Source organism: Rhinatrema bivittatum, chromosome 4 (genome assembly GCF_901001135.1).
Source record: "Rhinatrema bivittatum chromosome 4, aRhiBiv1.1, whole genome shotgun sequence".
NCBI lineage: Eukaryota > Metazoa > Chordata > Amphibia > Gymnophiona > Rhinatrematidae > Rhinatrema > Rhinatrema bivittatum.
In genome coordinates, this window is record NC_042618.1 from 168,672,871 (window position 1) to 168,689,905 (window position 17,035).

Genomic DNA, 17,035 nt, shown 5'->3' on the forward strand with positions numbered 1-17,035 from the left:
TCAGAGTCTGTGGTCAGAGTCGCAGGCCCTGTAGTCTATCAACCGACTGGAGACCAGAGCGGTCCGACTGGCACTGCAAGCTTTCCTGCCTCTAGTACGAGGAAAGGCGGTCCGAGTTTTGTCGGACAACGCTACCACCGTGGCCTACATCAATCGCCAGGGCGGGACAAGAAGTCCACTAGTGGCGGAGGAGGCGCGGCTCTTGATGTCCTGGGCAGAGCGACATCTCAGCAATCTCGCTGCGTCTCACATAGCAGGAGTCGACAACGTCCAGGCGGATTTTCTCAGCCGCCACCACCTGGATCCTGGAGAGTGGGAGCTGGCGGACGAGGCGTTCCTCTTCATTTGCAAAAACTGGGGAACGCCCCACATGGATCTGATGGCCACGTGGCACAACGTGAAGGCTCCGAGGTTTTACAGTCGACGTCGAGAAAGGGGAGCAGAGGGGGTCGACGCGTTGGTGCTTCCCTGGCCGGCGGATGTGCTTCTGTACATGTTCCCACCGTGGCCCATGATCGGCAAGATCCTACGGCGCATAGAATTGCACCCTTCCAACGTGATCATGGTAGCGCCGAAGTGGCCGCGCCGTCCGTGGTTTGCAGACCTCGTCCAGTTGTCGGTGGCGGCACCCCTTCGTCTACAGGGGTTCGCGGGACTCCTCCATCAGGGCCCCGTCTGGAGGATGCGGATCACTTCTGTCTCGCGGCTTGGCTTTTGAGAGGAATCTGTTGAAGAGAAAAGGTTACTCGGACGCGGTGGTCGCTATGTTGCTGAGGTCCAGGAAGCAGTCTACGTCCCTAGCTTATGTTCGGGTCTGGGTAGTCTTTGAGGAATGGTGCGTGGAGCGGGGTCTGGATCCCACTTCAGCTACTGTTCCTGATCTTTTGGCTTTCCTCCAGGCGGGGCTGGCCAAAGGCTTAGCGTGCAGTTCCCTGCGGGTCCAAGTGGCGGCGCTTGGTTGTTTGCGTGGTAAGGTCCGGGGAGCTTCCCTGGCTCTCCACCCGGATATCTCCCGTTTTCTTCGGGGGGCTAAACATCTCCGTCCTCCTTTGCGGCCCCCTTGTCCGTCTTGGAACCTCAACTGGGTGCTCTCAGCCTTATGCTCCGCGCCGTTTGAGCCCCTGAAGCGCTCTACGGTTAAAGATCTCACGTTGAAGACTGTATTCCTGGTGGCGATTGCGTTGGCTTGCCGTGTTTCTGAATTGCAGGCGCTGTCCTATAGGGAGCCTTTCTTGCGCATTTCCGAATCGGGGGTTTCCTTGCGGACGGTTCCTTCCTTCCTGCCTAAAGTCGTGTCGGCTTTCCATTTGAATCAATCGGTTGAGCTTCCCGCTTTCGCGGTTGGGGAGTCTTCGGACCCGAAAACGAGAGAATTAAGAAAACTAGATGTGCGTAGGTCCCTTCTTCGCTATCTAGAGGTCACTAATCCTTTTCGGGTGACGGATCATCTGTTTGTGCTGACTTCGGGTCCAAAGAAAGGTTCTGCGGCGTCCCGCACGACGATCGCCCGTTGGCTCAAGGAGGCCATTGGGTCCGCGTACATAGTGCGGGGAAAATCACCGCCGGTGGGTCTTCGGGCTCATTCGACGCGGTCTCATGCTGCGTCTTGGGCGGAATCTTCTCAGGTGTCGCCTCAAGAGATTTGCAGGGCGGCTACCTGGAAGTCGTTGCATACCTTCATTAAACATTACCGGTTGGATGTTCAAGCTACTGAAGCTGGGGGTTTTGGAGAGAGGGTACTCCGAGCGGGTCTCTCTGCTTCCCACCCTCGGTAAGTTAGCTCTGGTACATCCCAGGTGTCCTGGACTGATCCTGGTACGTACAGGGAAAGGAAAATTAGTTTCTTACCTGATAATTTTCGTTCCTGTAGTACCAAGGATCAGTCCAGGATCCCACCCGCAGTGCTACGCTAAAGTAACGGAGAGTCCGCTCATCGTTGTTAAGTAAACTGACCGCTTGTTTGTTCGCTCTCCCGGTTGGGGAGTCTGGTTCCTGTAGGGGTGTTGGAATTCTTTTCCGCTTAATTAGCGAGTTTGTATAGTTAGCTATGGTTGCCTTATGGGATTTCTACTTTGACATTACGTATGACTGAGGGGCTGTGACTGGCACAGGGTCATATATGACTCATCCCGACAAGTTTTGCTCTGTCTCCATCTACTGGTGTGGAGTCACAACCCAGGTGTCCTGGACTGATCCTTGGTACTACAGGAACGAAAATTATCAGGTAAGAAACTAATTTTCCTTTAAAATCGTCAGCTCAGTGTGCTGCAGCAGTCAAAAAAGCAAATAGAATGTTAGGAATTATTAGGAAGGGAATGGTTAATAGAACGGAAAATGTCATAATGCCTCTATATCGCTCTATGGTGAAGACCACACCTTGAATACTGTGTACAATTCTGGTCGCCGCATCTCAAAAAAGATATAGTTGCGATGGAGAAGGTACAGAGAAGGGCAACCAAAATGATAAAGGGGATGGAACAGCTTCCCTATGAGGAAAGGCTGAAGAGATTAGGGCTGTTCAGCTTGGAGAAGAGACGGCTGAGGGGGGATATGATAGAGATCTTTAAGATCATGAGAGGTCTTGAACGAGTAGATGTTATTTTCACTTTCGAATAATAAAAGGACTAGGGGGCATTCCATGAAGTTAGCAAGTAGTACATTTAAGACTAATCGGAGAAAATTCTTTTTCACTCAACGCACAATAAAGCTCTGGAATTTGTTGCCAGAGGATGTGGTTAGTGCAGTTAGTGTAGCTGGGTTCAAAAAAGGTTTGGATAAGTTCTTGGAGGAGAAGTCCATTAATGGCTATTAATCAATTTTACTTAGGGAATAGCCACTGCTATTAATTGCATCAGTAGCATGGGATCTTCTTAGTGTTTGGGTAATTGCCAGGTTCTTGTGGCCTGGTTTTGGCCTCTGTTGGAAACAGGATGCTGGGCTTGATGGACCCTTGGTCTGACCCAGCATGGCAATTTCTTATGTTCTTATGTTCTTAGCTATTTGTTCAGTAAAGCAAGTTTCAGAGTTTCTCAGGCCTTATTCTGTCGTGATCCTTTTCTGGTGATTTCAGTGAATGCAATGGTTTTCCGCCCAGTGCCTTCCTTTCTCCCAAAGGTGAACTCCGCATTTCATATCATTCAGACCATCACCCTTCTGGATTTTTCCCAGGAAGAATGCGGGGTGGAATATTGTTCTCTCCAACGTTTGGATCTGCGAAGACTTATTTGCTAACTAGTGGTGACTAATGCCTTTCATAAATCCAACAGATTATTTGCTCTGTTCAGCAGTCCATGAAAGGGAGAAGCAGCATTGAAAGCTACTCTGGTCTGCTGGATAAAGGAAGCTATTGACTCAGCTTATGTATTGAAGGGCGAAAGGCCTCCAGAATTGGTGCGAGCACTCTCCACCAGGGCAAAGTCAGTGTCTTGGGAGGGGGTGCACGCCCTTATGCCAGTGGACATTTGTACGGTGGCCACTTGGTCCTCGTTGCATACCTTTGTAGAGCACTACCAGCTGAACATGATGGCAAAGGACAACTGCGTATGGTGCTGGGATTCTCCGAGCAGCACTCGCTTTTACCCACCCATGTTGATAGAGCTTTGGAACTTTCCATCTGTCAGAAAGTGGACTGGTGCAGCAGGACAAGATGGAAGGAGAAAGTTTCTTACCTGCTAATTTCCTTTCAATTAGTCTTGCTGCACCAGTCCAGGACCCACCTGGGAAGTGAGGTTCTCTCATCTCAGAGTCTTGGGCAGTCTGTCCTGACTTGGGACTTGATTGCTGTGCTCTGTGATTGTTCTATCATATTGTAACCTTTGTTTCCTGGCGTGTAGCCAGATGGACTCAGGACAAATGGGATAGTATCCGCGTGCTAGCAGTTGGAGACGGATCTGACGTCAGCACAGGGGCGTGTATATATCCCCACAGGAAGCGCAGCTGTTCAGTAATTTCCGTCTCCAAAGCAGTTTGGAGTGCCTGCACGCTGGTTCAGCGTGCTTTCCAAGACTACTTTCATTTTTGTTTTCTTCTCTTCTAGATTCTACTTTACCTTTCTTCAACACCTTTTTGAGCCCCGCGCTCCTCAGGGGCCGTTCTGGCCGTGCCCCCCAGTTGAGCTTCCCGGGGTGACTGCCGTGGTCCCCCGGAGGTGTAAGTCCTCGGTTCAGCCGAGGCCCTCGCTCCTGGCGTGGACGAGGTAGCGGGTGCAGTGCCTCAACCGCGGCGGTGAAAGGTATCGGCCCTTTCCCCTCGCAGCCGGAGACCGCCTGTGATTCTGCCCGGCAGCGCTGAAGATTTGGTACGGCGTACGTCTCTTCACCCAGGTCTCTGCTATCTAGAGGACCGGCGGCGTGGCAAGCCGTGGAGGACGCTATTTGTGGCCTTACTCAGGTATTCCGCGCCTGTACTGGGCGCGGCTTTTATTTTTTTCTCTCTCCTCCTTGTTCTTGCTTCTTGGCTACCACTGTGAGTATGTGCCGCATATTGCTGCTGTATGTCTATTGACTGCCCTTAGGTGTATATTGCTACCTGCTTCGTATTGTGCGGCTGTTTTTTTTCAGCGCCTATTGCTGTCGCATACTCTTGCTATTGAGCGCCTGTTCCTAATCAGCGCCTATTGCTGCCGCTTACTATTGCTATTGTGCGCTTGTTTTGCTCAGCGCCTATTGCTGCCGCTTCCTATTGCTATTGTGCGCTTGTTTTGCTCAGCGCCTATTGCTGCCGCTTCCTATTGCTATTGTGCGCTTGTTTTGCTCAGCGCCTATTGCTGCCGCTTCCTATTGCTATTGTGCGCTTGTTTTGCTCAGCGCCTGTTGCTGCCGCTTGCCTTTGCTATTGTGCGCTTGCTCTATTCAGCGCCTATTGCTGCCGCATCCTATTGCTATTGTGCGCCTGTTCTAGCCTGCGCCTATTGCTGCCGCATAGGAAGCGCACGCTTGCTATATTCTGCTCATGGATCAGCTCGCAGCCGCAGCTGCGCCGCCACTTGCCCTAGACGTTTCAGCTCTGGGCCTCTGCTCCGCGTGCCACCTTCGTGCCACGCGCGGTACTGACCCCGACTCCCTGTGTACCCAATGTGCGGCGGCCGGGGGACCCTCCGGCCAGGACCAATCTCAGCCGCAGTTTTTTGACGGTTCACCTGCGGCTACCCCGGATTTGGGAGGCGGTCTCGACCGCTCGGGAATCCCGGGGGATCTGGTACCCCGGCGTTTTGAGGCGGCTTCCATTTCCTGGGTGGATCTTTTTCAGGGAATTCATGCCTTTGTCCAGATGCAGACGGCTTCGCGTCCTGCCCCTACGGTCCTTGCTGCGCCTGTTCTTCCGGCGGTTGCTGCGGTTCCTGCGGGGGCGGCGTCTCCGGCGCATACTGCGGCTGCCGCCATGATGGCAGCCTCTAGGGATCCGGTTCCGGGACCCTCGCAGCCTTCTCGGGAGCGGGACCTCCCGCTATTGGACAGTCCCGATCACTCGGACCTGGAGGTTTCACCGGACGAGTCCGAACTCCCGGACGAAGGGGACCTCCCCCCGGGGATTGCTCCATACCGGACTATGCGGCGCTTTTTCCCTAAGGAGGACCTCTCGGACCTCGTGTCTCAGTGTCTGGCGGAGTTGGAGATCACTGGACCCAGTGCTTCGATTCCTTCTGCGCAGAACCCCCTGCTGGAAGGTCTTCGTCCTACAGCCCGCCATTTTCCTTTTTTGCAGGCAGCTCAGCAACTCATTGATTTGGAATGGGCAGCACCGGCGGCCTCATTTCAAGGGGGCCGGGCCCTGAAAGGCATGTACCCATTGGCACCGGCTCTCCAGGACCTCCTGGCATGCCCTCAGGTGGACGCCTTAATTAGCGCTGTGGTCAAGCGCACTACCATTCCTGTGGAAGGGGGTTTGGCCCTCAGGGAGCCCCAGGACAGGCGGATGGACGCCATTCTGAAGCAAAATTTTGAGGTGGCAGCTCTTTCTTTGAGGATTGCGGCCTGTTGCACGGTGGTCACTCGTGCCTGCTTGTCTCAGGTCCGGAACAACGCTCCGGCGGCTGACATGGAGCCCGCTCTTTCCTTCCTCACCGATGCCGCATCGGATTTGGTTCGAACCACGGCTAAGGGGATCTCGTCTTCCGTGGCCGCCAGGAGACACCTATGGATCCAGCCATGGTCCGCTGATACCCCTTCCAAGTCTCGCCTCACCAAATTGCCTTTTCAGGGCTCGTTTCTGTTTGGCAGTGACCTTGATAAGCTTGTCGCTTCCTGGGGTGCCTCTCCTGTGCCTCGCCTACCAGAAGACCGGTCCAGGAGGGGACAGCGCTCCGGTCCCCGGCCCTCCAGGGGCAGGGGTTCACAGCGATTTGTTCCATATAGAGGGCGCTACCAGACGCCGCATCCTCCGGCCAGGAATCAGTCCTTTCGGTCCAGGCTGCGCAGACGGGGGAACGGGCCGGGCGGGGGTCCCGGTCGCATCCCACAATGAGAATTTGCCGATTCATCTGGGGGACGAAGCCATAGGGGGCAGGTTGACCCTCTTCTACCCCAGATGGGTCGAGATCACGTCGGACCAGTGGGTCCTCGCAGTTATCCGAGAGGGGTATTATCTGGACTTTCATCATCTTCCTCCGGACAAGTTTGTGGAGTCTTCATGTTCCCCGCTCAAGAAGGCAGCATTGGCGGCCACCCTGACGAGGCTCCTGACCTTGAACGCCATCCTCCCAGTGCCTGCCTGGGAAGTGAATTCTGGACACTATTCCATTTATTTCATAGTACCCAAGAAAGGGGGCACTTTTCGGCCTGTGCTGGACCTCAAATCCCTCAATCGGTACTTACGGGTGCCGAGGTTTCGCATGGAAACTCTGCGCTCCGTCAAAGCCGCAGTCCAGCCCGGAGAGTTCCTCACGGCATTAGACCTGTCCGAAGCCTATCTTCATATTCCGATACATCCAGATCATCAGCGCTTCCTCCGCTTCAAGGTTCTGGACCGCCACTTCCAGTTTCGAGCTCTCCCCTTCGGGTTGGCCACCTCCCCGAGGACATTCACCAAGGTGATCGTGGTTGTGGCGGCGGCACTCAGGCGGGACGGGATCTTGGTCCATCCCTACCTAGACGACTGGTTGATCAGGGCGAAGTCCCGAGCGGAGAGCCTGCGGACAACCGACAGGGTGATCGCCCTTCTGGAAAGCTTGGGCTGGGTCATCAACCTCAGCAAGAGCTGCCTACAGCCTTCCCAGTCCATAGAATATCTGGGGGTAAGGTTCGACACTCGGGCGGACACGGTCAGTCTTACGACCAAGAGACAGTTGCAACTTCGGCAGCGTATCCAGTATCTGTTGGGAACCAGTCGGCCGTTAGCTTGGGATTATCTGCAAGTTCTGGGTCTCATGGCCTCCACTCTGGACGTGGTGCCTTGGGCACGAGCCCATATGAGACCGCTACAGCATTCCCTGCTCTCTCGCTGGAGCCCCCATCACCGAGCCTATTCCACGCACCTCCCTCTGCCGGTCCATGTTCGGACCCAGCTGCGGTGGTGGTTGCGGTCCGACCACCTGAGCAGGGGGTCGCGGATGTCCTCGCCCACGTGGATCTTGCTCACCACGGATGCCAGCCTCAGCGGCTGGGGAGCACATTGCGAAGAACTCACTGCGCAAGGGCGTTGGAACAGGGAGGAGTCCACATGGAACATCAATCGCCTGGAAGCCCGGGCAGTCAGACTGGCCTGCCTTCGTTTCGCTCCACGGCTGCGGCACAGAGCTGTCAGGGTGATGTCCGACAACGCCACCACGGTGGCCTACATCAACCGTCAGGGCGGAACCAGAAGCCGACAGGTATCTCTAGAAATCGCCCCACTCATGGTTTGGGCAGAGGCGAATCTGCGGGACATCTCCGACGTCCACATTGCCGGGAAGGACAATACCACAGCAGACTTCCTCAGCAGGGGACGCCTGAATCCAGGCGAGTGGCAGCTGTCCCCCACAGCTTTCCAGATGATTGTCGATCACTGGGGGATCCCGGCCATGGATTTACTGGCAGACAGGTCCAATGCTCAGGTACCCAGATACTTCAGCCGCAGGCGCGACCCGTGCTCGCACGGCATCGATGCTCTGGTCCAGCCGTGGCCTCCGGGGACTCTTCTATATGCCTTTCCCCCGTGGCCTCTACTGGGTGCCCTCATCCACAGGATTCGGTCCCACCAGGGCCTAGTTCTTCTGGTGGCCCCGGACTGGCCAAGAAGACCCTGGTACGCGGACCTCAGACGCCTGCTGGCAGGGGAGCCTCTCCCCCTGCCTCCTCTCCGGGACCTTCTACGTCAAGGTCCCATTCTGCACGAGGATCCGGCTCAGTTCTCTCTTACGGTCTGGCCATTGAGAGGGCTCGACTGAAGAAAAAGGGTTACTCGGGGCCTGTGATTACTACACTCCTCCGGGCTCGCAAGTTTTCCACTTCCCTCACCTACGTACGGATCTGGAGGATCTTTGAAGCATGGTGCGACTCTCATGGCACCAGTCCACATGCCGCCACTATTCCTATTGTGTTGGATTTCTTGCAGGATGGGCTTCAGAAGGGTCTCTCCCTCAGCTCCATCAAGGTTCAGGTAGCGGCACTATCGTGCTATGGACCCAGGAGAGGTGGCAAGACTATCGCCAAGCACCCTGATGTTTCTCGTTTCCTGCAAGGCGTCAAGCATATTCGTCCGCCACTAAAGTGGCCTATACCCTTATGGAACCTTAATCTGGTTCTGGATTTCCTTGCGGGATCCACCTTCCGACCCCTTCGGGGCTTGTCTCTACGGTCTCTAACCCTGAAGTTGGTATTCCTGCTGGCCGTATGCTCCGCACGCCGCGTCTCTGAACTACAAGCGCTGTCCTGCCGAGATCCCTTTCTACGTATCACTTCGGAGTCTATCCATCTTAGGACGGTTCCCTCCTTTCTCCCTAAAGTGGTTTCACAGTTTCATCTTAACCAAACCATATCCTTACCTACCACGGTAGGTTTGAAGAAATCTGAAGACGGCCGTTTATTACGCCATCTCGACATCGGCAGATTGCTGCCCCGGTATCTGACAATGACTCAAGACCTGCGGAAGACAGACCATCTGTTCGTCCTACACAGCGGGAAGAGGCAAGGTGAAGCGGCCTCTCGGCCCACCATTGCCCGCTGGATTAAAGACGTGGTCAGAGCCGCCTACGTGGCGGCTGGGAAGGCTCCGCCTCTACAGGTTAAGGCTCATTCTACCAGAGCCCAAGCGGCGTCTTGGGCTGAATCCCGGATGCTGTCGCCGGCGGACATCTGTAAAGCGGCGACATGGTCCTCCCTCCATACCTTTTCTCGGTTCTACCGTCTGGATATCCAGGCCAGGGAGGACTCGGCCTTTGCGAGGGCGGTACTGCATGGTCCTCAGGCAGCCTCCCGCCCAGGCGGGGTGTAAAGCTTTGGTACATCCCATTTGTCCTGAGTCCATCTGGCTACACGCCAGGAAATGTTCAGATTACTTACCTGGTAATCTTGTTTTCCTTAGTGTAGACAGATGGACTCAGCATCCCGCCCAGCTGCCTGTGTCCATGGGTTTCACTGATTCCGGGTCCGCCTTTGACTTTTGTGTTCCTAAGAGCGTACGCTCTGCCTATATCCACGCCTTCCGGTTGGGAAGGCTGGCGGTCTCCGGCCACTGTCAATCGGTCAGGGGAGGCCTGTTTTCACTTTTTTCTTTACTTTTCATTGAGCGTCAGTACACACATCCATAACAGCTTTTGCAAGGAAGATTACTGAACAGCTGCGCTTCCTGTGGGGATATATACACGCCCCTGTGCTGACGTCAGATCCGTCTCCAACTGCTAGCACGCGGATACTATCCCATTTGTCCTGAGTCCATCTGTCTACACTAAGGAAAACAAGATTACCAGGTAAGTAATCTGAACATTTGTTTGTTTTTCCTTCCATCTAGTTTGATTGTAGGGATACTTCTTCTCAGGGTTTTGTTTGCATATGCTTTGACTTTTATGGAGGAGGGGGATCTGATCCAAAGCTTTGTCAGAAGGTCACTGGATTCCTGCTGCTTGGCACCATCCTGAAGTAGTGGCTATGATGTCACAATAAGTCTCAGTGTTGTCTGCCTCCATCTGCTAGTAGAAGGGAAACCACCCATTGAAAAGGGACTGGACTGGTGCAGCAGGACTAATGGATAGGAAATTAGCAGGTACGAATATTTCTCCTTTCTTTACTAATGCTGTTAGGAGTTAGTTATAGCAGATGTTACAGAAAAAAGCCAAGATAATAAAAAAGAGAGATTTGAATTGTTTGCGTTCCACATTATATAGGGCAAATCACATATTTACATATTATCTCCTCGTTACTTTGATTACATACATGGTAACAAATTAGCTAGCTGCTGAAATATTCTATCATCACTAATTGCTCTAATATTGGTCAGAACTAGACATAATCATTTCATGATTTCTTGGCCTGGGGTGCCATCTAATGAATGGAAGCTTGCATAACAAATAAACTTTTACAGCTTTCAGCCTATAAACTCTGGACCTTAAGGCAATTAATCACACAGATGCGCATAACATAACAGAATTTTTGTGTCTAGGAATATCTGTACGCTGTCATCCTCCTCAGTTACCTTCACCTGCTCTAGGTAGAAAAGTGTCAATGTTTACAACTCAGTGTCTCTGTCTGGTGCTAGCAAGTCCTTAGTCTCCAAGCTTGACCCGAGATGCTGCATAAATTTCACTCTAATCAGTAAAGGCCTTCAGCTGCGTCATCTTGTACTAGCTTTGTTCCTGGAGAAGAAAGAGCTGAAGAATTCGTAGATCCCAGGCCTGCTTCACAGTGGGAGCTTTTCTGTACCCTGCAGTCGGTGATCAGTGATGTTATGAGGGTATCTCCGGTTGTGTTCCTCTCCAGAAAGGTTGTCCTCTTTATGTGGGTGTACAGGTGCAGGGATCCTTGCTGCCAGCAGCTCCCTCACAGTCCATTTGTGCTTTGCAGAATCCATTTGAGGAGGTGGAGCCAGCATACCAGAAGAAGCTGAGCCGTGAAAGTTGGCGGCTGCTGAATGCCTTCCTGGCCCAAGTGGGACTGGAGACCTTTCTGCTGGAGCTGCATGAGCTGATCTTCCTGAAACTGAAAACCCCTCGTGCCACCATGGATTTCAATCCTTCTTGGAGGTACTTCTCTGCTTCCTGTTCTGGACATGCATGCGCAAGTTGTATGTACCAAGCTGATCTGTGGCATCTTTCATATCAAAGTATCAACTAACACAGTCGCACATAAAAGGAAGTAAATCTGAAGAGATAAAACCACAATTAATACTCAGGCTGGGGGATGAGAAAAATTGAGGGGAGGTTTGGTTGGGGAGAGAAGTGTTGCTGAGGCAGACACACTGCGGAGAGCATCTAGAGAGACGAGCAACCCAGCCTAGGCTGGGTTTTGTTCTGAAATAGGGAAAAGATGAGAGGTTAAACTGAGGCAACAGAGACAGGTTTGGGTCAGGGGAGAGAAAGGGGGGGGGGGGGAGGAGTGAGGAACTGCAGCCTGCACCAGGGGGCCTGGAGGAGGGCATGCAAAGTCTGGGTTTTCTTCCAGGAAACTGGCAGTGTTGTGTACAGTGTCCTTAAAGTTACCTATCGCATTAACTAGTTCTATGCAACCAATTACTTTTGAATAAAGGGCCAGTTAGTGGGCAAGTCAGAGATCAGAAGCTTCATGTACTGCAACTTCAAGGCTGATCCAGTGAAAGGGATCTCGCAAATTACTTGCTACCCTTGATTTAAGAGATCGATACAGTTAGAAATCTGTGCAGAAGGGGCCGGTGGCCCCATTTCCCTAGCAGTGTTTGGTACTCTTAATGTATTCTTTTCTTTGCAGTCTGAGGGACACCCTGACTTCGTTTATCGAAAGGAAAGGAGTGGATGTGCTTCCTGAGCTGGAAGAGCTGTTCCCAGAGCAGATTCTCCTCTCTCACTGCGTGGAAGCCTGGAAAGCAGCGGCAGCTCTGAGACGGGACCGTGTCCTGAGATAAATGAGTTTGTGTGTGTGACTTTTCAGTCAACAGAGGACTGTGCGAGGGTCATGTGCTGGGATGTGATGAGTTCAGAAAGGTGTAAGGTCCTTTTTTGAGCTTAAACACATGTTCATCACTGGTGCGAAGAGCTCTTTTACAGATCAGACTCTTGGGGGAGCTTGCACATGGAATGCAAAGGGATCAGCCTCCAACAGCAGAGAACTCTTACATCCAAACAAGCCATAGTGCTTATGTGCAGGCTGGTCCCTGACTCCACCTTCTGCCCCCGCTTTCTGTTGGTGCACCTGTCATTTCCAAGCAGGTATTCATGGGATACCTTTCAACTGGGAGAAAGTAACTATTGCTTCTCTCTAATGGTCAGGATGCTGCCACTTGGAATATCTTCTGCCATGAATCCAAAGTGGAAGCCGTGGACTCTGCTCTTTCTTTCCACCTGCCGAGCTAGTGATTAAAATGTTCAGCAGTGCTGGTGAGAGGGCTCAGTTGCTACTGCTGGAAATGTAAGATCTGGGTAGGCTCTAGGTCCACATGCAGTCTCTCACACACTTCTTGTTTCACTTGACTTGAACTAAGAAATAGTTAAGTTCTTTCTTTACTGAGAAACTTATTTGTATAATTATAGTTCTCCATGAAAGCTTATCCCTAACGTGCTACCCCCTTCTCCCCTTGCTGTCCCAGATGCTCTCAGTGAGCGAAATCTGACCTGGGAACGAGAGAGACTTGTATGAAAGAAGCAATTGGTGGCAGAATCCCCCATGGCAACAGTCCAAGTGGCAGGCTGCAGTTGAGGCTTCTCTGATGAGGTCTCTGCTGTTTCCAGGAAGCGGGGTCTGTTACTGCCTAACCACAGCAGATCCTGGTTGCAGAATGGTTTCCCTGCACCATTTACCTGTGGCCAACAAACAATCAAAATGAGACCAAAATCTTAACCTAACATGTTTTGTTCAGTTCTTTTCTGTTTTTCTAAATGTTGAGTCTGTATAGCTAGATAGAGAGACCTGTGACATGACACAACTTTTTCTATCTTTCATCACACCATGGTAATTACATTCAGTTTATTATTGAGACCAAACATGAGCTGGTAAAATTTACCAGTAACTCGAAGAGAAGCAAAATGGAGGCTTTGAGTTACTGGTTAGCAATGATACAGAAACACATGGATTCACCAATAAGCAGTACAGACTGCACTGAGACCATGGCATGCTCTTTTTTATTTTTTGCATGAAAGATGGGACAGGTGTGGCGACACTGTCCTTTGCACAACTTGTAACTGATTTGTGAGGAGGACCTGACTAGGGAGGGAGAGGCTTCCCATAGCAAGTTTCAGGGGAATAGGAAAAGAAAGGGTCTGGACATTTTTGTTGGGGGCTATTTTACACAAAATAATGTACCTTGATTTTAAAAAGTTACCTGTTCTAGAGGGAGTTGCCAATACTTAACATGGAAAAACCCGAGTTACATAATCTTATGTAATATGCTGTGTGTGATACTATGTGGAAGGGAAGCATTATACCTCAGTCTGGATATAGAGTCTGTACTCTGCCTCCCCCAGGTGCACAGTCAGCACCTGGGCACATTATGGTGCCTTAGACAGTGTTCTGAGCATTGGCCATAAAGTTAGTCTTAGTAACCTTTTAATAAAGGAGAGAGATATTTTCTTTTCAGTCTTACCATTTACTGAGTGCTGAGCAGGCTCTAGCAAATGCACTGACTCTAGAAATGTTTGATGAATAGAGGACCTTTGTTTTGGACCAAACTCAATGTAAAATGTTGCTGCTTCAATAAACCAATTAGATGCTAATGATTTTTTGGTCATTACATGTGATCCTAAAATACATGCACTCCTACAGCTAGGGGTGGCAGTCGTCAGCTGCCTGTCCTTGCTTTCTAACTTCTCCTATAGCACTGTGCTTCTCATGAGCCAGAAAACATTTCTGGCCATTTCCCTGAGACATGATCAGAGGGATTAATTGCACCAGTCTATAATCATGGGGATACCACTAACCCAAATAACTAGACTGATTTGTGTCCACAAGAACATTAGCAAACTGTTCTGTGATGTCCTCAACAAAAGAGAATTCCTAACAACATCCCTAACCTTGCCACTGACCACAACTTAACCTTACGGACACTGATTAACCAGCATGTACGATATATTTACATGTTTTATTAACTTTAATCAAGCTTCTGGTTCTATGTGGCACCCTGGCCTCGATCTCAAACAACTGCAAACTGGAATTGAGGTGGGGGTGGGGATTCTGTGATCTAATCAGATTCATGTATTCATCCATTAGCTGTAAGGTCACATCAGTGTCATAATCTCCCAACATTGCTGGAGAGATCCTCTGTTCCAGGACTGAAACTAAATAAGAGATCAAATTCCTGCTGGATGCAGACAATAGGCTCATTTTATCCCCCAACCCCAGAAGATTTGCAAAAAAAAACAAACCTGCTGCAAATCATGCAGAAAAAAGACAATACAAATTCCACCTAAATTACCAAGAAGTAAAGCAGACACTTGGCTATGTAATGTGTTACCACCGCCTGTCCTCTGGGGCCGATGTAATACAGTGCACTCAGCCGAGCACACTATATAACCCGCACTCTAAAGTGGGTTAAATAGGCGCTAATCCACCCCCTAATGCAATAGGGAGATTAGCTTTTCTGTACTTCTTTTCTTAAGTAAAAAATAACTCGGCAGACCACAGAGTTATGAAGCCCGACGCTGGTAAACTCTGCGTCTGTTTTCATAACCGGCCGTCTGCCAGTAATGAAAACGGACGCCAAACTCAGCGTCCTAAAACTGCTTTTCTGTACTGCCTCCTACTTAATATCGCAAAAATATTAAGTAGGAGGCAGAACAGAAAAGCAGTTTTTTCTGTTTTTCTGTACTAGTTTAAGAAGCGCTCAGCAATTAGCTCTGGGCAGGCGTTAATTTCTGATTGCAAAAATATGCATCCTGGATGCTCATTTTTTTTCTTGCATTGGGAGTGAATAGCTAATAGGTTCATTTACATGCATTTGCACGTGATGAGCACTATTAGTTTCATTCCGCGTTGGACATGTGTTGTAGTTAGCGCTTCTAGCTGAGTGTACTGTATTGCATCGGCCCCAGAGTGCACACACACCTCCTCGTCTTCCCTCTAATGAGCTTCTTCCTTTTGAGTCTTTCTAGCTTCTTTCCTATCCCTGAGTGAGATGGCGAGAGTTTGTACTGAGCAATGGCCGTGATTCAGTCTGATTGTTGGGATCAGCAGCAGTGAAGGAGCTTGGGCAGCCAAGGTAACTAACAGAGCTGGCTGCCTGCAAAAGACTTCTCCCTTCTTCTGCACTTGTATTTAAATAGAACTGGCCCATTGTGATGTGCTCCCTCTCTCCCTTTGTTTTAAAATTTGGAAGAGAGATTGGAGCGTTCCATGTTTTCCTAGCTCTTCATATGAGTTCTCTTCATGTCTGCATGGCCTGCCCTATGGAGGGTGGTGTGCCACAAAAACGTTTTGTTAATAAAGGTGTGCCTTGGGCTTGAAAAGATTGCAGAAAACTGATATACACAAAAATGCTGAGGCAGTTTTTATCAACTATCACAAGGTGGCAGCATAACATATTAAACAGAAGAGCACTATAACATTAAGCTTGTGAATACAGAATAATTCATATTTAATGGCAGTCTTCATATGCCTTGACCTGATGCTAAGTGCCTCTGGGAGTTTTAAATTGTCTACGAGAAAAAGCATGAAGCATCTTACATACAGCTCGATCCAGTATCGTCCGCTCGAGGATTGCCCGTCTGTAACGTGCTCGTAGCGCACAATTCGGGCGCGCAAGGCAGTTCAGCGATACAGTCTCCAGTTTCACGCGTCCGTATCGCTTCTGAAAACAGACGCATAACCCTTTCCGCACCCGGCATGTAAATGAACGAAAAAGCTGTATAATGAAGGAATTATCTATTCCCCTGCGATACTGTAACGGGCGCTGATATTATCTCCTCCCTAACCCGCTGTTCTGCCGCGGCCTTAACCTGCTAGTTTACCGCCTCCCCCTAGTAGGAGTTAGTGTAGTGTAGTGTAGGGTAAAAACATTGCTTACCGGCCCTGGTCCCGTCCGGTCTCCTGCAGCCCCGTCCAGACCGGACGGGGCTGCAGGAGACCGGACGGGACCAGGGCAAAAAAAAAACAAACGAAAAAGTAGCAAGGCTCGGGCCTGCTATGGTAAGTGTAAAAAGTGTAAAAAACAAAAAACCTGTGTGTTATATAAAAAAATAAAACAATTTTAAATACCTGTCGGAGGGCCGTGGGTCCAGGCGGCCGGTGGGCGGCGGGCAGCCATCAGCGGCATCCGGTAGTCCCTTCTCCCTTCCTCCCCTGCCTGGATGAGCGCCAAAATCGCACGGGCGGGTCGGCAGCGGGGGGGGGGGGGGGCGGCAGCAGGATCCTGGAGCGGCGGGTAGGCAGCAGCGGGGTCCGGGGGGGCAGGGCAAGCGGCAGCGGGGGGGGGGGGCGGCAGCAGGATCGGGGAGCGGCGGGTAGGCAGCAGCGGGGTCCGGGGGTGGCAGCGAGATCCGGGGAGCCAGCAGCGGCAGCATGATCGATCGCGCAGGCAGGTAGGTGGCAAAGTAAAGATGGCCGCCTGCACGGGAAAATCGTGCAATTGGCCGCTGAAGACGTGACGTCACGACGTTTGGCGTCACGGGGTGTGACGTCACGTCTTCAGCGGCCAATTGCACGATTTTCCCGTGCAGGCGGCCATCTTTACTTTGCCACCTACCTGCCTGCGCGATCGATCATGCTGCCGCTGCTGGCTCCCCGGATCTCGCTGCCACCCCCGGACCCCGCTGCTGCCTACCCTACCCAATTGCACGACTGTATCGCTGGAGACTGTATCGCTGAACGCTGAACAGGCGCGCATTCATTCATTCACTGCCGGTGGGGGCTGCCGGAGAGGCAACCCCCACCGGCAGTGAATGAATTCATTCATCCAGGCGGAGGAGCCGGCTGCTTTCGCCACCGGCTCCTCCGCCTGGATGAAT

The 17,035-nt window shown here is 51.4% G+C and overlaps 1 protein-coding gene across 2 annotated transcripts in view; it reads left to right on the top strand.

The window, feature by feature from the left end:
• RNF213 (ring finger protein 213) overlaps window positions 1–13,813 on the top strand; it is a 413,312-nt gene extending 399,499 nt beyond the window's left edge. For both annotated transcript variants that reach the window (XM_029599190.1, XM_029599191.1), the window contains exons 65-66: window positions 10,974–11,152; window positions 11,853–13,813. In XM_029599190.1, the coding sequence (XP_029455050.1) occupies window positions 10,974–11,152; window positions 11,853–12,006 (333 nt within the window). In that variant the 3' untranslated portion in view covers window positions 12,007–13,813. The remainder of the gene's footprint in view (window positions 1–10,973; window positions 11,153–11,852) is intronic.
• The last annotated feature ends 3,222 nt before the right edge of the window (window positions 13,814–17,035 follow it).